We start from the raw sequence: 21,904 nt of genomic DNA, 5'->3' as shown, positions 1-21,904 counted from the left end.
AGTTACATATTACACTACTTCGTTACTATCTACATAAAGTAACTCGTTACTTTAATCGTTACTTTACTCGCCGAGCACGTACGAACTGCACATGCCTGAGTGGCAATAACTTTCCTTACCAGCAGGCGGCGGTAGTGTGTATTTGTCATTCAAAACAGGCAACAACCGGAAGACAGAAGAAGAACAGACGACGTGATATAAACAAACAACAAATAGCTGTGCGTTAGCTTCACCTTAGCATGTGTTCTTTGCAGGTGCTTGTTGAGGTTTGACGTGGTGTTTCCAGCAGTGGATAACAGCTTCTGGCCTGGACACAGTTTGCACCTCACCGTCACATTCCTGTCTATTCTTCGGACGACCTCAAAGTAATGGGCATACCTCCACCTCTCGAAAGCTATCGCTGACTCAGCCATGTTTATGCAGCACTGCACGTGGAGATGTGGACGCGCAATGATGTGGACTGATATTATAGTAAATAAAACAATTATTATTTTTGTGTAGTTGTATATTGCAATAATAACGTATGGTTGGCACAAAATCCCACGGCACACCCGGACTTGCCTCACGGCACACCAGTGTGCCGCGGCACACCGTTTGGGAACCACTGCTCTAAACAACACAAGCAGAGCCCAGTCAGATAAACGGAAAGCTACCAGTCTTATTTTTACGCCCCCAATCTTTGCTACTTACAAACAGACAACCTTTTTTAAGACAAAACTTTATTCAAAATGTAAACATACAATATATTCTATTTAATGCATGTGCAAATTGTAAATCTAAATGTTTCAGGGTTGTTGTCAGGGGATGTTGAGCGCTGCCTTTGAAAATAAGACTAAGAAGACTTTAAAGGTCTACTAGCAGGAAAATAATGCTCATCTCTAGTGTTATTCACTTCCTTAGGGTTGACAGTGCGAGGCATGTCAAAGGTTGACCACTCATCCTCATGAAGATGAAATGTTTAGCCATTTGAGCTCCAAAATCAACAATGGATGTGTATCCAATATCCCAGGCAATTTTTAACATTTGCCCCAGAGCCATAAGAGGAAATTGGGAGGTAATGTTTTGTGACTGGAACTGTGATTAACACTGTTTTGCCATGGTAACCAACCTAAGCAGCCCTGGCAAGCTGCCGAACAAAACCCCCCGCCAGATGAAACTCTGTTAGCATGTAATAACAATCATTAACCATTCGAAAATTGCTGTGAGCGTCACTGATCAGGTCCAAATTAAATACATCTGGACTGTTTGGAAGGAGTCTTGGAAGATGCTGGGAAGTCAACACATGGGGCTGATGAAGGCCACTGTGCAGGTGGCCTCCACAGGATGAGAAGCCATCTGCAATGTAGACTTACATTTGACATTTTTGAAAAAGCAGAATTCATAAATCCCAGTAGTCTTACTATCACAAGGTTACAAGAAATTAATTTAGCCTTTTTCACATTAATACTGTGCAACATCGCAAATTGAAAGAATCAAATCAGAGACAAAGACATTCTGTGTAAACAACTCCAAGTAGTGCCTAACGTATCCCAACCAGTAATGTCTAACTGTCTGACAATCTGACTTATGACATGACTCGGTGATGAGGCAAATACCAGATCCACAATGAAGGGACAACCATCATTCGCTCTGTGAAATGTCATAGTTGTGCAGACTAATTGTGAGCCAGTCAGGCCAAATCACTCAGCTTCAGACCTCATCATTGTTCATGGGCCGAGGAGGACACCGAGCTGAGGACACCTGTGCCACATTCTGAGGCAGAAGGCTCTGTGTTGGCAGCAGAGGCTCAGTCATCTCCAGTTCATCAGCAAATATTCCAAAACACATCAGAGGAGCCATATAGCTAACTTCAAAATATGATGATGGCATCCCTCCAAATCCAGCCAGCCAGCCAGCATGAGGAAGTGTCATAGGTTCAAGGCGATGCCTCACCGGTCAGCTGTATCACAAGCCTTCCACTTGTTTCTGACTGGATGAGCAGCACACCAGCCTCTGTGCCTGCAGTACTGGGCTTGAACTGGACAGGTAGCTTCAGATAGTGTTGTGATCTAATGGGTGGGAAAGGAGAAGAGCTGTTATTGGCCAGTTAAATTATGGACAGTAGACAATTATTTTTTATATTAAATGTTGAGCATGAATATGTCACATGCACCAGCACAGATGTACACGCAAATCACAAAACTAAAATCAAGTACTTAGGATTTTCCTTTATGAATCATGACTTGCTAGACTTCAATTCAACTTTAAAACACTGTATTCATAAAGGAACATGTTCCAGCATGGTCTACATGCATGCACACAAAATGGTATGGCATGATAAATACACAATAACTCGGGCTTCAAGGGCACATGTGGTGGTAATGAGCAGGGCCGCCCCTCCCTACAGGCCAATCACGCAGGCTGCATGGGGCCCCGCCTTGCCCAGAGGGCCTCAGCTGCTGTGCGCAGTTCTCCGCTCAGTTCTCCGCGCACCCCCGGCTGACACGCGAGAGTGAGAGGTGACAAGGGGAGCACGTCTGTAACCCGACACCGTTTTAATGAATCGACATCTGACCAATCACGGCTTTGATACGGCCACTAGTGCAGGTGAAGAGATGTCGGTGAAAAGACAGTTTCAGTCCGGCGCAAGCAAGAGGGGGAAAAAAACAAAACATGAAGAAACTAGAGCAGGCATCCTCAAACTATGGACTCCGGTCCGGATCGAACCACCACTATCTCCGGACTCTGAGCAAATTATACTTTTCATATGTATTATCTCTCTGTATTATATGTGAGACATCGCCACACCGCATTCGCAACGAGTAAAAATGCTCCGCTATGTCCACTGCAAACAGCGCTCTGCATGTCTGACTGTTCCACTGTGTTCCACCTGTGTGTGTCAACGCTTTGGTCCAATCACATTCAGCATCCAGTCAGCGTTTTTTTCCCCCAAACAATCTACGAATCAGAGGCACAGTAGGGCGGGTCTTCGCGGAATGCGGGTGGGAAAAATGTGTGCGTCTCTTTCAACCTGTCTGAGTCAGAGCGAGAATTTAAAAAAAAAAAATTCAGAGCGAGAGTTAACAGCTCATCTAGTTCCATCTGTACTGTAGCTAGTAGCCTAGTTTCACCTACCGGGTTGGCAACTGACACCCTAAAAATAGGCCTTGCCACCCCAGCTGCCACCCCAGTTGGCAGCTTTGTTTTTGAAAGAAAAGTTGTAGCTCATCGGACATTTATGAGAGAAAGTCTCTAATGTCCGAGTGCAAGTGAATGCAGCACAAGATGCACGTCATGTAACCCCTCCCCCGGTCCTGGCGCGAGCGTGGATATACGATTGGCGGCGATTTCATTTTGAACTGGACGGCGCAAAACGAGAAGCATTCGGACCCAAGCGCTGAAGGAATGAGGTATTTGCGGTCTGACAGAGAAGAGACTGTCAGTTTGGCTGCACTCAGCATTGAATCAAAACGCACTAAAGCTGTTGATCTTAATACGTTTGTGAGGCGTTTTGCTGAACAAAATGGTAATCGCCGCATTCAGCTGTAATAGACATGTCAACTTGATGCTCTGCTCACGGATGAGCATACACAACTATTAAGATGATGACCTTACGTGTGTAAATATATTTTTTTCTTTGAGGCGGTCTGCCCCCAAAAAACTGTTTTAAGTCCTGAGAAAGTCAAATCAGACGGTGTGTAAAACTACACTGCCCAGACAAAAAAAAGTAACCACTTTGATTGAACTAGGCCAGTAGGTAAGGACTTTCCACTGGATCATAACTGCAGTATAAAAGAATGCATGACTGAAGTGATGGAGACCATGTTGAAGGCAAACAAAAAGAGGAAATTACAGGTCAAATCAAGCAAATCCCCCTCTCAGATTCCACAGCAACCAGAAGAACATAAATACTGGCTGGTGATTTGATTCTTCAGCTTTGTGATGGAATAAAAAATGCACAGTGCATTTCCTTAGCTGTGGGTGAGTCCACTGACACCACTGACAATGCTCAGTTGCTGGTGTTTGTGAGTTTTTATGATGAGGCAAAGGGGGAGTTTGTTGAAGATGTGTTGGGCCTGACGAACCTCAGTGGACGCACAAGGGGGCAAGACATTTATAAAGCAATAATGGGAATGCTGAATGAAAGAGGGTGCAGCTGCCTTTATTCATAACTGTGCAGCTCTTACACTGCGTCTCTGAGGGGTCAAGCACAGACACAATAACAATGAAAACTGCTGCATACAGATTATTTTTGTTTTTGCAACCTCGTGTTAAGAATCTTGTTGCAATTGTTTAAAAGTTTGAATGACCGTAATAAACGGACCTTTGTCTTATTGAAACATTTATTTTGGACCTTTAAGATTTGTATTTGAGTACCCCTGAACTAGAGCATCACTCGAAGGTGGGTTATTGTTTGAGTCAAATGTACAACTTGCAAATGTTGTATAAGTCAAATTGCCATATTAAAACATCAGCTGCAATTCACGACATGAAGAAGGCAGTCTCTGCAGAGCATACAGGCTAATGGAGATGCAGTTATTTCCAGCATTCTTTATTTAACATTCATTCAAGTATGTGATGCCTTTTATCTGCTAATGTACAGGAGGAAGAGTGATACACTGTCTGTCTAGTTGGCTTACATAACAGTTAAAGTTTACAGCCTAAAAAACATGGAGCATTTTTCCCCCTTATATTCATTTTTATGTCAATTTGCACATTTCATGCTGATGCTCAGCCTCTCCCCTTAACTCCTAACAGCCATCATCATGTCAACCACAACACAGAGAAATACTGATAGAAATGTGTGTGTAGTTGTTGATACATTGCTGACAGAGGGAATTACATTTTAATACAGATTTAAGAAATATCAGTTTTTGAGCATGTCATAAGCATGTTTTGTCTTGACTATATTACAACTATATTATAATAAAACAATATAGTATTTTTATTATTGAATTGATTATGATTATTATTATTAGTAGAAGTTGTTTATTTGCATTAATTATATTTTAATCTTTTTGAGGCTAGTATTTGGCAGGAAATGCAGACGTATTCACCTGTAAACGCATACTGAACGACATACATGCAACAACCATTTACCTCACTGCATAAAAAAGTGTTGATAATAATAATAAACAGGAATTATATTTGCAAAGTAGCCTAATTTGTTTCCAAAAACATTTTTTTTTCACTCCTGTCGGTTGGGGGGGCCTCATCTCACAATGTCGCTTGGGGCCCCAAGTTGGCCAGGGTAATGAGAGAACATGAGAGAGAACATGCCGGGTCCACACACACACACGGTTTTCATTTTTGGTGAAAATCAGGTTGGATTTGTTTGTTCCCCATTCCACTTTTGGATTGCTTCTCCCAATTCAAAACATGCGTTGTGGCCATTCTGAACACAGTCCCTCATCAGCAAAGCACAGCAGGCAACCCCTCCTAACGGCTTTAGTTAGGCATTACATCAGTACTCTCCCAGGTGTGTACTATGTTTAGAAACTAATGCTGTCAAAATTATCGCGTTAACGGCGGTAATGAATTTTTTGAATTAATTGCGTTAAAATATTTAACGCATTTAACGCATGTGCAGAATGGCCCGCCCCATACATCCCACCAGTGGCAGCGCCAGGGTATGGCTGGGGTAGGCTACACCCATACCAAGAAATGGCTTAGCCCCACCATGAAAAATGATGTTAAAGTAAGCAAAATAAAGTCCGCCAACTCGCGCAGAGAATTGCACAGACAGTAGTTAGTCAGATTGATTTCAGTAGCCACTTGTCTGGAAATACCGAAGACCAGGGGCCTCATTTATAACGGCGTGCATAGGATTCACGTGGGAAGGTTGCTTACGTAGTAGAAATCCAAAAAATAGGTACAGAAATTTTCGACATTTTCCGATTCACCAAGCGTACAGCACTTCCTACGCCGGTTTCCCTTTATAAATCACAACCGACTCGAAATGCGGTGCAGCTTCTGCGGGCTTCACGTAACGCCCATATTTGCCTATAAATAGTCAAAGAAACGCCCATTCATTCATTTTGACTGACTTTATGAAGAAGATCGCAGGAAATGACGACAGAACAGCTAAAAAAGACATCTCACACCGTGTCAGATTCTGGTTATTTTGGGGAGGTGGAGATAAATCATATTGTTTGGTGGATGCAGTTTGAACCAGAGAAGCAGCATGGAGGTCGGATCGTCACCTAAATAAATAAATAACTGGCCCGAAAAAGGTTAATGACAAAAACAATACACATAGCCTTCCTCAGGCAGTGTGTTTGTACCGGGGACAGGAGACCCCCCCCTTGATGAGAAACTGTAAGAAGTGAATGGGGAATCCCTCCGGAGTGGAGTCATGACGACTGGATCTGAATTATGTTTTTGTATTTGGTGGTTTGTGTCCCAGCTGTCGATCAGCTGTGCGCAGCGTCTCCACTGCAGCCTGTGGTCTCAACCCCCCCCCCCCCCCTCCCCGCAGCAACCCTATATCCACCAGTTAAAGGAAATACAACTAATGTGTTGTGTTATATTAGCTGTTCAATTTACCACATGGTGTTCTTAGTTTCCATACCTCCTGTGTTTTACGAGCGACTTATCAAGTCTTGGCAAACGGCATAAAACACGATTAAACGTGATAGTATATAAAACCATGCTCGTATCTACAACCTATAGAAATGCAAAACGGCGTCAGTTTAGACGTAATTCTGTCCTCCTGCTTACCGCATCATTTATGAGAAAACATTTCTTAACATTAACACAACATATTCGAGGTGGTTTTAAATAACATATCCGTATTTATTTATTTCTCCAAGTTATGTTTTTGTGTGCACTGAGGAGTCTCAAACAGGCGTTTGTTTAATCATTTTAAGATTGGCTTTAATCAATGTTTGAAAATGAATTCTTCATATATGATAAATGAGAGGTAACATTTTGTTTATGGTATTATTTCCACACATTTCTCTCCATTCTTCCTTCTGCCAACGGTGTCGCAGTTTCTCGTCTCTCCCGTTTTTGTGCTTAGTGCGTACGCATGGGTTAGAGTTTGCGTGGAGGACCGCACATTTTCCCGTCAAGTTAGTATTTTATAAATCGCAAACATTGCGTAGAAACTGGCGTACGCCATTTTTTGAGCGTATATCCCTTTATAAATGAGGCCCCAGAAACGGTTTTGAAAACTTTTGTCACGTAGTGATCGTCTTCTCAATAGAACATCTTTGATAATGTCTTCTGGCCAATCAGAATCAAGATAACGGCGTGGTGTTGTTGCAGGAAGTCCCGACGGAGAATACTTTTGCTGTAGTACAGGTAACACATAACTGGTACGCAGGTTATGTGCGTAATCTCTCTGAAATGCGTACCGTCACTTGTGTCACAAAGCGCATTTGCGTACCGACGTACTTGTGAAGCTTTTCCAGAAGGTGGTTAGATCACCGGACGACAGAGTCGGTCTCCGTGTGCACAGACAGGGCTGCTGTTAACGTCGGTCTGTACAACGAAATTGTGCCAAAACTACGCCAACCGGCTGCGGAGGGAGACTCCCCTCCTTCACTGGAGAACTGCGCTAAAACAGCTGATCACAACGTTCACACTCTGTGGTCACGAAGTACTCCACTAGCCCCCCCCCCGTCGACTTTCCTGAAGTACTCCCCCGTTGATAGAAATCAACACGTAATGAATTAAGACCCCACGGTTTGATGATTGATAGGTGTGTGGGCTGTCTTTCATTTTGACACACAGATAAAATGTTATAATATAGGTTTATTATAACATTTTATTTTACATACTGTATGTTAAATGGATATATCCGCCTTCTTTCATTTATCTTTCCATTCCCACAACAATATACATAAAGAAATGGCATATTTTGGACATAGTTCGAATGGTGATTAATCATGATTAATTAATTTTTAAGCTGTGATTAATCTGATTAAAATGTTTAATCGTTTGACAGCCCTATTAGAAACATTATCCTCTAGCTCCCAAGATCTCACAGAACCTCCCACAGTGAACAGTCACAATGGGAAGATAACATTAAACAAACTAAGTTTCACATAGTATTTACTATTCCTATTTTGTTGCATGAAACAATCTACATAACAAAAACATCTCTAACAGATTACCACAACAACCCTAACATGGAAGCACAGTAACAAGTAAAAACAGGAGAAGGTACTTAAAATAAAGATGGATTCCTAATGCTTCACCTGTCTACTATTGTTATGACCCTGGACACACATGTCGTCTGTGTACTGACTTTTTCTTGGGAGTGGGAAGAGTGGGACGAGTGTGCGATTTTAAGCTACGCCTAGGTTCCCCTAGACCGGGGCGTAACACTATGAAAATGCAGAAAGAAGTCGGGGATAATGACCATTGGACTCACCTCAGAGAATATTTGGAATGCTTGATGTGGAAGGGTTCCATAGGGTTTACAAATGTCAGCTGCAAGTCAATTAGAGAAGCCACACATCAAACATCAAATCCATGCAAAACATAATTACGATTATTTATTTAGGTTTGACATTTATCATTCAGTACAAGTCAAGAGTCATGCAAGTATAGACGTGTGGAAAAACAGTGTCCACAATGCGAGTTAGTATAAAGCACTGTTCCTCTCACTTTCTTCTGATTTTTAATCCATTTAACCTGTTTGCATCTCCAGAAACTACTGAAACCAAAGACGGTCCAATTGCCTTCAAGCAAATATATATATTTCAATTTCTGCTGCAGTAAATGAGACAGGAAAAATGTTTCTCTCATGTCATCTTCAAAACAGGCAACCTCACCTCATGTGTGTCGGATGAGTTGTTGCGGATGTTGACCTTCAGAGTGCTGGATTCACCCACCCGTGTCACTGGGAAGGTGTAGAGATCCTGTTGGGAATACACACCCCTCCGCACGGCCTCCTCCTCACTGACAATTATACATTATGGGATTAAGGAGAAAGCAGAACCGTCACCTCAAGATGAGAAACCTACTCTAAAGCATGGCTGCTACTTCCTACAGTTACAGACCTTCACAAGCAAAAGGACTATTGGAGTGGACTCACCTGGTTTTGCCTGCAGAAGCATCAGCTCTCTTCCTGCTCTTCACTGTAGCCTCCGTCTTCACCAGAGAGCAGTCTCCTTCCTGTGGTCCTGCCACTGTTCCAGACTTTACTCCCTTTACACACACAATATTACATAAGACAGGGAATCAAATATATCGGGGCAAAGCAGCACAGAACACTTAGGGGAACACATAGCATCTCCTTCTCCACACGGCTAAGCTGCCAATAATAGCTGAAACAGAGCAATATTTGTGTACACACACACACACACACACACACACACACACACACACACACACACACACACACACACACACACACACACACACACACACACACACACACACACACACACACACACACACACATACACACACACCTGATAAAAACCAAATGTGAAACATTTTACATATTCAGTTCCACATCCCACTGTATTGCAGCCTGTAGTCACAGATTAGCATTTAACACTCTGCAGGATGTTGCACTCCACTTTAAGACTGCATGTAAGACATAAGGCAATAACAACAAAAGCCCTTACATCATAGCCACTTAACCTACTTATGTGGAGCCATCTATCTGACATCCCTCTAGCTGTGTATGTGTGCTCTTTAGTTAACTGGGTCTGTCACAACACTTCACATTAAAGCGGCGCACATGCAAAGCCTGCAGGTTCATCTCAGCAGGGGGGGGGTCTGCTTACTATCTCACAACACACTTTTCCATTTGTTCGTTCTGCCACCAACACTACTAAACCATATTCAAGGTACTACAGAAACAGATTAAGGTAATAGCGCAAAAATATTGACATATCTGTCTCCTAAGGTTTGCTAGCAATACATCAACATAAAAAAAAAAGAAAGAATAAAAAAGGAAGATTGACACTCAAGTAATTTTGAACAGTCATTTGGATAACCGTATTTCAAGCTAAATGAAACGTCCAACATAAAACACGTTGTCCTTTACTACAGAAGCCCATTTTTCTCTATTTAGTATGGCATAACTTAAAATAAGTCCTCACAGTGCCACAGAGTTGGAAGCGGATTCTGGTTTTCTGCTGAGGCTCAGACACAGGGTGGCACTCCAAGTCCCAGAACTGGGCATAGTCCCCTCTGTCCCTGGGCAGAAAAGTAATAGGCACCTGGAAGAGCAAGAAAACAAGAACAGTCAGAATAGATTAAGCCACATCTATTATTGCTATACACATTAACCAACAAAACGCTTAAAAGAAATATAATCATAATTTGTTTAACTTGATATAACATAACCTAAGCTGGCCCCCATTAAATAAAAGTAGCTGTTGTAAATGAAGTATGGGTTAGTATTGGTTATTCCTACCCAAGATTGGCCAGGATCACAATATATTTGTCTAGAAACCCACAACATAAGCAGTCAATGTTGTCCCATCCTTGTAAAATAAAGTACTCTATGTAAGGGAAACTTCTGTAGCAATGGAGAGTCAGGACTCAGAGAGACACGGGACGAGCAGGAGTTCTGATGTCAAACACTGGCAGTTTATTACAAGCATCGGCCGGAGAATTCATATCACAAGTCACAGCAGCAGAAAGTTCTGACTGCACCGGTGGGTTGCCATGTCAATTCTGAATCCCTTCTCCTCTTGGCAGACCTTTAATTAGCTTCACTCAGAGTCAACCCCCATATTGGGGAAAGCATCTGTGAACACCTGGGGGGCACTGAATCACTTTATCTGACTCTATGGCTCTTGTGACCGAGAGTTGACCGGTCATAAAACTCATAATGTCAGCAATAGCTGACAGTTCCCATTCCTTAAGACAGATAACAGACTTCGGCTTCGTCGTAAAACGTCAACAGGCCGAAAGGTCAAATATCTTAGGAGTAAGGAGAATTATTCTTTGACACTAACGGCCCGTACACACAGCAGCTTTTGGCGATTTGTCCACCGCTTCCAGCGCGTCTCCGCCCATTGACTTTGAATGGGGATGACGTCACTTTCCCTCGCTTGTCGCCGAACTGCATTGTGGGGGGGCGAGGCGAAGATTTCCAGGATTTTCAGGATGTTCAGGATTCCAAAGTTGAACAATGTTCAACTTTTGAGGCTGAGCTGGAAGCGACAGCCAATCAGATCCGTTTATGCAAATCTGACAGTTCAAGCGCTAGCCAATCAAACCGCGTGCAAGCTGGGAGAACCAGACCCGCAGTTCATTTCTATATTCCACAAAAATGGAGGAGAACTTAGTTATTGCAGTAGCAAATCACCCGGTTCTTTATGACCAGTCCCTATTTACTTACCGGGATACAAACCGGAGGAACCAGGCATGGAGGGAGGTGGCAGAGACAGTGGGTGAAACTGGTAGGTTTTCGCTTGTTTGGGGATTTTATATCCAGTTTACTTCGTTGCTAGTTTACTTCGTTGCTAGCAAGCATAGACAGTATCATTAGCCAGCATGGAATGTAGCATAAAATAGCACCATAAACATTAATCTCATAAATGTTCAAAATGTTAAAAAAATAAATGTTCATCATAGCCCTTCCTATTTGACAATAGTGTAGAAGAACCGGGTATTTTTGCTTTGTATGTCGGGGGCGGGATATTCATGTGATATTCATGTGATTGGTTGTTGGTCGCGAAATCCCCAAGCTGTCAGACACGCCCAGCTCCAGGATTTTCAAGATTTGGTCAAAGCTGCTGTGTGGACACACCGTTAGGAGTAAAGACAAAATTAATCCCTAACACTCTATACAATTTACAGACAACTCTAATTGGTTACGATTGCCTACCTGCATCTTCTCATGGGCCCCCAGAGTGCCTGAGGCCCCGGAGCATCTAAAGGCAGTGTAAGTGGCCCGGTAAACATCTCCTGTGTTGTCAACCCCCTGTGGAGAGAAAAGAGACTACAGCCTGAGTCACTGCTTTCACTCAATGCCCGGTAAAAAGACACAGTTGGATGTTTGAGCAACAACATCCAGCGAAACTTACAAGATAAACCCAATACCAAAGTGAATCATGAAACAAATGATGGATCTTTTGGATACACAGAGACTAACTAAAGGAAAAAAGAAAATAAATAAACTAACAAGTTAAAGCCGCTGATTCTTGAAGAGTTGACAGAAGAAATAAATTGTAAAAAGAAAAAGCACCTTGACATATGGAGGAGCAAATGATGACAGGTACCACCTCACTTCCACTTTGCCATTCTGCACCTCCAGCTGGGCCTCTGAAGTAGAAAAACAGAGTATAAGTCTCCGACAGATACACAATACATAGTATGCTGCCTACAGAGTATTACTGAGAACCACATTAGTCTGAAGATTTGAAACCGTTTTCACATTATCAGGCTTCTAAATCATTGTTTTAAGGCTGCTCAGATTGCCAACAACATGCTGCTGTAACACTCAAACCCAGATGTAGAAGACAGAAAAGTTTGAGCTGCGGTCAGCCTCCTCCAAACCTGATGTTTCCCCTGAAGGAGTGCTGGGGAACATGATGGTCTTGTTGCTGATCTCCAGCAGGGCTAGAGGAGCCTGTGGGGTGTGCTGGGGTAGTGACGGCTGGACAGTGAGTCTGGGCACAGTCAGCACTGGAGTGGCAGCCTGAGCAGGCAGGGCTGACAGAGTGGAGTCTGCTGGGGCTGCGGACACATCCAAAGCCAGGTCCCCACGAATCTGGACCTTAATCAACTGAAACAACAGTCACAACACACACATTCAGGTCTTAGGTTCTCACAGCGATGCATGCCTGAGTTGTCTTGAGGTTTATAAAGCGGTGTGTCCCAAGTGTTCCATACCTTCTGCTGACTGTCGCACTGGACATAAATCTGTCCACTCCATGGCAGCAGGGTAGATTTAGTTGCTAGTGAGGGGTTGGGGCTGATCAAAATCTGTAGGTGGCACCTTTTTTTTTAAAATGACATAAAAACAGGACACAAATGGAATAATTCCAATCACATATACACACAGTGACAGAGGATAACATTAGCATTGGATTTTCTCTTTGTAATTAGTTGTTTATTGAAGCTCTGTTGACATAGTGTGGTAAGTACAAACATAACAAATTGTCGCATTAAATACATGGGCTCTAATTCTAACCCAATAGCTTTGCTTTTACCATAACCAATATTTTGATCGAACAACAATGTGTATTCTTACTGAGGCTCAATAACTCCATGCTGAGGGGTGATGGTGAGGCAGTGAGCGGGCCAGGACAGATCGAAGCTCAGCTCTCTGGAAGTATTGTTCCAGATCTGAACCTGACTAGTGGAGGCCGCACCATCTACAAACAACAACAGTAAAAAACAAATGTGTCCCACTGTGTACCAATAACTCTCTGATGCAGAATCATAAACCTATGGTTTAACTTTAGAGTAACTTGCTTCACCAATCATACTCAAAATCTGTAGTGCAATTTAAAAAAAAGCTGTTAAAAGTTCACACAATATGCTTTTAACATATATATTTCCTACTTACTAATGGTGGGAGCTGCAAGGACAAGTTGTTCTGGGTGGAGGGTCCAGGACTCAGACCGCCTGTGTAATGGCTCTGAAGCCTGTGGAGGGACACTCTGCATTGAAAAAAATATATGTTATGCCATATGCAGATTTTTTTTAAATGTAAAAAAAAAAAAAATGTCATACAGTAGAAACAGCACATAGATATTCAACACTCAGATCATCATTAAAGAGGTATCCTTAAAGAAGCCTTATGGTACCTTTAAGGTTGTCTCTGCCACTCTCAGTGCTGGACCTTGGGGACCTTTCACTGGCAGCACGTCCAGAGACACATTGCCATTTGTCAAAGCACTGGAAATCACAAAATAAACAACAAAAACAACTGTGGCCAAGGTGATATATTTCATTTAAATGCGTTCCCCATAAATAATGTACAGACCTATGAACAGACAGTATTTCTATTTCCAAATCAGTGTGTGTCTTAAGTAGAGTGTATGCTAAAGCCATGTACATCCCAAATGGATGAGATAAATGTATAACGGAAAAGCATTCCTCCTTTGAATTTACATGCCGTTACTATAACCCATCCTATACAATTAACCATTGTTGTTCTCTACCGTCCACCAGGCGCCTTGGGGGACTTCTTGGAGGAATTAGATAATCTCCTCTCACACATCCCTGAAACTGGCCCTCCTACTGTACTTCTCGGAGACTTCAACCTCCAGACAGGGAAGACATCTGAACTAACATCTCTTTTAACCGCCTTTGCTTTCTCACTGTCTCCATCCCCACCAACTCATAAAGCTGGCAATGTCCTTGATCTCATATTCTCAAGGAACTGCTCTACTTCTAACCTCTCTGTAAACCCGCTACACACATCCGATCACTTCTTCATTTCATTCTCTCTATCCCTTTCCAAACATAACAAACTAATCTCTTCCAATTCTGCACCTGTCCGCCGGAACCTTCGTTCCCTCTCCCCCTTTGCCTCATCGGTGCTCTCAGCCCTCCCTTCCTCTGACTCGTTCCAACTCCTTCCTCCAAACTCTGCTGCAGAAACTCTCCTCTCTACTCTCTCATCCTCTCTGGACTCTCTCTGTCCTCTCACATCTCGGCAGGCTCGTCAGTCCCCTCCTGCTCCCTGGCTAAATGATGCACTGCGTGCTAATAGAACCATCCTTCGGGCAGCTGAGCGGAAACAGTGGAAATCCAAACACAATGACAACCTCCTAACCTATCAGGCTCTCCTCTCCTCTTTCTCTGCTTCGATCTCTCGGACAAAAATCACTTTCTTTCAAGATAAGATCCAATCTTCCTATTCCAATCCCAAAAAACTATTTTCTATCTTCTCCACCCTCCTGGACCCTCCAGAGCTCCTTGCCCCTCCTTCCTACTTCCAAGCGACTTTGTTAACTACTTTGAATAAAAGGTGGAAGACCCACCCCTTCACCCACACACTAACCTCCTTTTCCCCTCTCTCTCCAAGTGAGGTTCTTACCCTAATTACCTCTGCCCGTCCTACCACCTGTCCTCTGGACCCTATCCCCTCAAACCTCCTTCAGACTATCGCTCCTGATATTCTACCGTTTCTCTCCCATCTCATCAACACTTCTCTAACTTCTGGTCACTTTCCAAACAGTCTCAAGGAGGCAAGAGTAAACCCTCTCCTAAAGAAACCCACTCTCAACCCGTCTGATGTTATAAACTACAGGCCTGTCTCTCTCCTCCCGTTCCTGTCTAAAACACTTGAACGCGCTGTCTTTAAACTACTCTCCTGTTATCTCCATCAGAACAACCTTCTGGATCCGCACCAGTCTGGTTTCAAGGCAGGTCACTCCACAGAAACTGCTCTCCTTGTGGTCTCTGAGGAACTGCACACTGCTAAAGCAGCCTCCCTCTCCTCTGTCATCATCCGTTTGGGCCTGTCTGCTGCATTCGACACGGTGAATCATCAGATCCTCCTTCGCACTCTCCAAGAACTTGGAGTTTCAGGCTCTGCACTTTCCCTCCTCACCTCATACCTCAAAGACCGCACCTACAGGGTAACTTGGAGAGGGTCCGAGTCCGACACTTGTCAATTAACTACAGGGGTCCCACAGGGGTCCCTCAGGGCTCTGTTCTCAGTCCCCTCCTCTTCTCTCTGTACACAAACTCGCTTGGATCTGTCATTAGCCCGCATGATTTTTCATACCATTGCTACACTGACTATACTCGATTGATTGTGTCCTTTCCCCGCTCAGAGACCCAGGTCGTCGCACACATCTCTGCTTGTCTAGCGGACATCTCTCAGTGGATGTCTGCTCGCCACCTCAAGCTCAACCTTGACAAGACTGAACTGCTTTTCCTTCCGGGAAAAGATTGTCCCACTCTTGACCTAACAATCAACATTGGTACCTCTGTTGTTTCCCCGACTCAGACTGCAAGGAATCTGGGTGTGATCCTAGATAACAACCTGTCCTTCACTGCAAACATCGCTGCTACAACCCGCTGCTGCAGATACACTCTTTACAACATCAGGAGGATACGTCCCCAGCTGACCCAGAAAGCAATGCAGGTTCTGGTCCAGGCTCTCGTCATCTCACGCCTAGACTACTGCAACTCCCTCCTGGCTGGTCTACCTGCATGTGCCATCCGACCTCTGCAGCTCATCCAGAATGCAGCGGCTCGTCTGGTCTTCAACCTTCCTAAATGTTCCCACACCACGCTGCTCCTCCGCTCCCTTCACTGGCTTCCGGTAACTGCTAGAATCCACTTCAAGACAATGGTACTTGCGCACCATGCTGTGAATGGATCTGGCCCTTCCTACATCCAGGACATGGTTAAACCATACACCCCAGCACGTGCACTCCGCTCTGCATCAGCCAAACGACTCGCTGCACCCTCGCTGCGAGGGGGACCCAAGTTCCCATCAGCAAAAACACGTTGGTTTGCTATCCTGGCTCCAAAATGGTGGAATGAGCTCCCCATTGACATCAGGACAGCAGAAAGCTTACACATGTTCCGGCGCAGACTAAAAACTCATCTCTTTCATCTCCACTTCACGCAATAAAATGAAAAAAAACAACAACAAAACTTAGATACTAACTATGCACTTACACTCTATGAAACCTAATGTACTTATATGATTCTGTTTTCTTCAAGTTTGTAACTTCTTGGTCGAATGCACTCGTAAGTCGCTTTGGATAAAAGCGTCAGCTAAATTAAATGTAATGTAATGATAAACTAAATCAGGTATCTATTTGTGTATCAGTATGTTAGAAATGAGTGTGGCAGTACCTGTTTGTCTCTGCTCTGTGTTTATCAGCGGGCAGCAGCAGCAGCAGCTCACTGTTCGTACTTCCAACCAACGACACCACTACCTTACTCATATTTCCATAGAAGATGTGAGCTTCATTGGGCCGCTGAGGCAGGTCGTAGACTTAATAAAAAGGTCAATATATTTAGAAACGTCAATATTTTAGACATGTATTACAACTTCATTCTTAAATTAAATCTATTACTTTTACTATGTTTTCTGTACCTTTATAATAATCTATAAATACACATATATATATATATATACACACACACACATACATACATATATACAGTCCATCCGGAAAGTATTCATACCCCTTCACTTTTTCCACATTTTTGTATGTTACAGCCTTATTTCAATTTGGATTAAATTAATTAGTTTACTCAACATTCTACACACAATACCCCATAATGACAAAGTGAAAAGTGTTTTAAAATAATTTTTGCAAATGAATTAAAAATAAAAACACACAAATATCACATAAACATAAGTATTCACCACCTTTACTCAATACTTTGTTGAAGCACCTTTGGCAGCAATTACAGCCTCAAGTCTTGTTGAGCATGGTGCTACACGCTTGGCACACATATCTTTGGGCAGTTTCTCCCATTCTTCTTTGCAGATCGTCTCAAGCTCCCTCAGCTTGGATGGGGAGCGTCGGTGCAGAGACATTTTCAGATCTCTCCAGAGATATTCAATCCGGTTCTAGTCTGGGCTCTGGCTGAGGCACTCAAGGACATTCACAGACTTGTCCTGAAGCCACTCCTTTGTTATCGTGGCTGTGTGCTTAGGGTCGTTGTCCTGTTGAAAGGTGAACCTTCTCCCCAGTCTGAGGTCCAGAGCAGGTTTTCATCAAGGATCTCCCTGTACATTGCTGCATTTACCTTTCTCTTGATCCTGACTGGTTTCCCAGTTCCTGCTGCTGAAAAACCTCCCCACAGCATGATGCTGCCACCACCATGCTTCACTGTAGGGATGGTGTTGGCCAGGTGATGAGCTGTGCCTAGTTTCCTCCAGACATGATGCTTGGCATTCAGGCCAAATTTGGTTTCATCAGACCAGACAATTTGGTTCTCATGGTCTGAGAGTCCTCTAGGTGCTCCATGTGGGCTTTCATGTGCCTTTTGCCGAGGAGTGGCTTCCTTCTGGCCACTCTACCATAAAGGCCTGATTGGTGGAGTGCTAGAGATGGTTGTCCTTCTGGAAGGTTCTTCCATCTCCACAGAGGAACACTGCGCCGACATTTTTCTGTACCCTTCCCCAGATCTGTGCCTTGATACAATCCTGTCTCTGAGGTCTACAGACAATTCCTTGGACCTCATGACTTGGTTTGTGCTCTGATGTGCACTGTCAACTGTGGGACCTCATATAGACAGGTGTGTTCCTTTCCAAGTCATGTCCAATCAATTGAATTTACTACAGGTGGACTCCAGTCAAGTTATAGAAACATCGCAAGGATGATCAGTGGAAAAAGGATGCGCCTGAGCTCAATTTTCAGTGTCATAGCAAAGGGTGTGAATACTTATGTTCATGTGATATTTCATTCTATTATTTTTAAAACATTTGCGAAAACCTCTTTTAAAAACGTTTTCTATTTGTCATTATGGGGTAGAAAATAATAATTTAATCCATTTTGAAATAAGGCTGTAACATAACAAAATGTGAAAAAAGTTAAGGGGTATGAATACTTTCCGGATGCACTGTATATATATATATATATATATATTTTATTAGGGTAGGTAAGTTTGAGAAACCGTCTTGAGATACACTTTTTGTTATATTCCATGGAATGTTCTTAACATCCCGATAGCAATGAACATCTTAAGTGCTTTGACAAAAAATCCATACAAAAATATCATCTGTGGAAGCCGTAGTACTGTAAAAAGCACGACCACAAACGATCGTGTGTGTTGGAGGAGGGGCTCTGTAAGGAAGTGGCAGATTTTTTCCAGCTGTTATTTTCAAAGTCTAGCGCACTCGAGCGGGTTTCTCCAAAATTACCTACCCCACCTTTAACACCATTTTTTTTTAAGGCCACTAATTATTTTAACGTGCGATTAGCGCATGTGTATTTGTCCTCGGCCTGCTCCGTAGTTTCAGAGCCCAAAGGCTTGACGTTGTTAGTTGGATGGTGGTAGATTCTAGCGAGAAATATGGATACAAAAAAAGGTGTTTTAAACAGCAAGCCAAGCACGCAGCTGATGCTGCCCCGCTCCTGCAGACCGCGCTTGAAAGTTTTCCCGGGGAGACGCCTGGACACGGCGTCTACGAGCAGCAAGCTTTCAACAGCGATAGCTAAATGGGTGGCGGTGGCTACAGCTTGCAGGACAATTAACATTGTGGAGGACGAGGGACTGTGTGAGATCATCCGGATCGTATCCAACGTGTCGACTGCACATCAAAGCGCATTCTTTTGACCCTAGGAACTTCAGTCTCATGCTTTGACTGTTATGAAGACAGAGGAGCGGCATTTAGCCGACAACTGTAAACAGGCATGTCTGTTTGAGCAACTGGCTCAGTGCAGAGAAGTACACAGGGTTGGGAGAGAGTGAGAGAGGTTCCAGGTTGTTGTGTTGAGAATATTCAGGAGAATATTTGTCATTGTTCCAATGATAATAAACAAACATTTGCATAAATGATATTATTATTCCAGCTCTCCTGATCGGCCTTTATAGAGAGCACCGATCAAACTATTAAGAGTGAATATCGGCCGATAATGATCGGCGGCCAATCGATCGAAGCATCCCTAATTATTACCGGACATTGTGACCGGCAGGTTTTGAATTTACCGGTTTTTAATACATTTTACCAGCTAAAAACCGGTAATTAGCAGCTAACGGAAACCCTGATATATATATATATATATATATATATATACACACACTGAACAAAAATATAAATGCAACACTTTTGTTTTTGCTCCCATTTTTCATGAGATGAATGAAAAGATCTAAAACATTTTCTATATACACAAAATAACCATTTCTCTCAAATATTGTTCACAAATCTGAAAAAAAATCTGTGAAAGTGAGCACTTCTCCTTTGCCGAGATAATCCATCCCACCTCACACGTGGCATATCAAGATGCTGATTAGACAGCATGATTATTGCACAGGTGTGCCTTAGGCAGGCCACAATAAAAGGCCACTCTGAAATGTTCAGTTTTATCACACAGCACAATGCCACAGATGTCGCAAGTTTTGAGGGAGCGTGCAATTGGCATGCTGACAGCAGGAATGTCCACCAGAGCTGTTGCCCGTGAATTGAATGTTCATTTCTCTACCATAAGCCGTCTCCAAAGGCGTTTCAGAGAATTTGGCAGTACATCCAACCGGCCTCACAACCGCAGACCACGTGTAACCACACCAGCCCAGGACCTCCACATCCAGCATGTTCACCTCCAAGATCGTCTGAGAGCAGCCACTCGGACAGCTGCTGCAACAATCGGTTTGCATAACCAAAGAATTTCTGCTGTCAGAAACCGTCTCAGGGAAGCTCATCTGCATGCTCGTCGTCCTCATCGGGGTCTCGACCTGACTCCGGTTCGTCGTCGTAACCGACTTGAGTGGGCAAATGCTGACATTCGATGGCGTCTGGCACGTTGGAGAGGTGTTCTCTTCACGGATGAATCCCGGTTTTCACTGTTCAGGGCAGATGGCAGATAGCGTGTGTGGCGTCGTGTGGGTGAGCGGTTTTCTGATGTCAATGTTGTGAATCGAGTGGCCCATGGTGGTGGTGGGGTTATGGTATGGGCAGGCGTATGTTATGGACGACGAACACAGGTGCATTTTATTGATGGCATTGTGAATGCACAGAGATACCGTGACGAGATCCTGAGGCCCATTGTTGTGCCATTCATCCACGACCATCACCTCATGTTGCAGCATGATAATGCACAGCCCTATGTTGCAAGGATCTATACACAATTCCTGGAGGCTGAAAACATCCCAGTTCTTGCATGGCCAGCATACTCACCGGACATGTCACCCATTGAGCATGTTTGGGATGCTCTGGATCGGCGTATACGACAGCGTGTTCCAGTTCCTGCCAATATCCAGCAACTTGGCACAGCCATTGAAGAGGAGTGGACCAACATTCCACAGGCCACCATCAACAACCTGATCAACTCTATGCGAAGGAGATGTGTTGCACTGCGTGAGGCAAATGGTGGTCACACCAGATACTGACTGGTTTTCGGACCCCCCCAATAAAGCAAAACTGCACGTTTCAGAGTGGCCTTTTATTGTGGCCAGCCTAAGGCACACCTGTGCAATAATCATGCTGTCTAATCAGCATCTTGATATGCCACACCTGTGAGGTGGGATGGATTATCTCGGCAAAGGAGAAGTGCTCACTATCACAGATTTTTTCAGATGTGTGAACAATATTTGAGAGAAATGGTTATTTTGTGTATATAGAAAATGTTTTAGATCTTTGAAAATCTCATGAATCTCATGAAAAATGGGAGCAAAAACAATTTATATTTTTGTTCAGTGTATATATATATATATATATATATATATGTGTGTGTATATATATATATATGTGTGTAGGTGTGTATATATATATATGTTCTAAAGGTTTTCAAAGGAACTACCTCGGTGTATAGAGCATCAGTTATATAATTTACGATGAACTGACCACAGGGTATAAATAACTACTAATAAAATAATCAGAAATACATTAGCTAAAATATAAAAACAATGCAGATTGTTACTTTTATAGTATCTACAGTACTAGGAGGTTCTTTTCAACTGTTTTTTTTCCCAAACATAATATCCGCCATTTTTTAAAGACGAGAATGAAAATATAATGTTTGAGTAGCACAATAAAGACATCTTACCCTCTGTAAGGTTTTCTTCTCCCAAAAACGTTTCATAGAAATTGATGTTTTTCAGCAGACTGTTTTCAGACAGAGCCTTCTTCACCGCCTCCGGTTTGCTCTGAAGCAATCTGAAAAGATAACAGCTTTCTTACAAAAGCAGAACCATCTGGAATTGGATGTACAAACTATAAACGCTTTTAAAAGTCTGCTAAACAATGTGTATTCATTCAAAGCTGTTGAAACCGGGCAGCTGCAAAGGGGTTCTAGAAACAGTCAGGGGCCCATAGAGATGGACACATCTTTGCCGACTTGTTATTAAAGGGGAACCTCTA

General features: G+C 43.2%; 1 protein-coding gene across 6 annotated transcripts in view; it reads right to left on the bottom strand.

Annotated features, from left to right (window-relative positions):
- Positions 1-702: 702 nt before the first annotated feature.
- cep192 (centrosomal protein 192) overlaps positions 703-21,904 on the bottom strand; it is a 60,146-nt gene continuing 38,944 nt past the window's right edge. For 5 of the 6 annotated variants that reach the window (XM_034215882.1, XM_034215876.1, XM_034215893.1 and 2 more), the window contains 14 exons: positions 21,591-21,700; positions 16,726-16,867; positions 13,710-13,800; positions 13,469-13,562; positions 13,151-13,274; positions 12,790-12,895; positions 12,454-12,682; positions 12,143-12,219; positions 11,783-11,878; positions 10,044-10,163; positions 9,026-9,138; positions 8,763-8,889; positions 8,360-8,418; positions 703-2,048 (listed from right to left, as the gene is read on the bottom strand). In XM_034215882.1, coding sequence (XP_034071773.1) covers positions 1,916-2,048; positions 8,360-8,418; positions 8,763-8,889; positions 9,026-9,138; positions 10,044-10,163; positions 11,783-11,878; positions 12,143-12,219; positions 12,454-12,682; positions 12,790-12,895; positions 13,151-13,274; positions 13,469-13,562; positions 13,710-13,800; positions 16,726-16,867; positions 21,591-21,700 — 1,621 coding nt within the window. In that variant the 3' untranslated portion in view covers positions 703-1,915. Of the gene's footprint in view, positions 2,049-8,359; positions 8,419-8,762; positions 8,890-9,025; positions 9,139-10,043; positions 10,164-11,782; positions 11,879-12,142; positions 12,220-12,453; positions 12,683-12,789; positions 12,896-13,150; positions 13,275-13,468; positions 13,563-13,709; positions 13,801-16,725; positions 16,868-21,590; positions 21,701-21,904 lie in introns of those variants that run through there. The other variant, XR_004568895.1, reaches the window with a different exon arrangement.

Source organism: Gymnodraco acuticeps, unplaced genomic scaffold, assembly GCF_902827175.1.
Source record: "Gymnodraco acuticeps unplaced genomic scaffold, fGymAcu1.1, whole genome shotgun sequence".
Classification (NCBI taxonomy): Eukaryota; Metazoa; Chordata; class Actinopteri; order Perciformes; family Bathydraconidae; genus Gymnodraco; species Gymnodraco acuticeps.
Note: the sequence above shows the minus strand (reverse complement) of the source record. Positions and strands in the feature narration are given on the sequence as shown.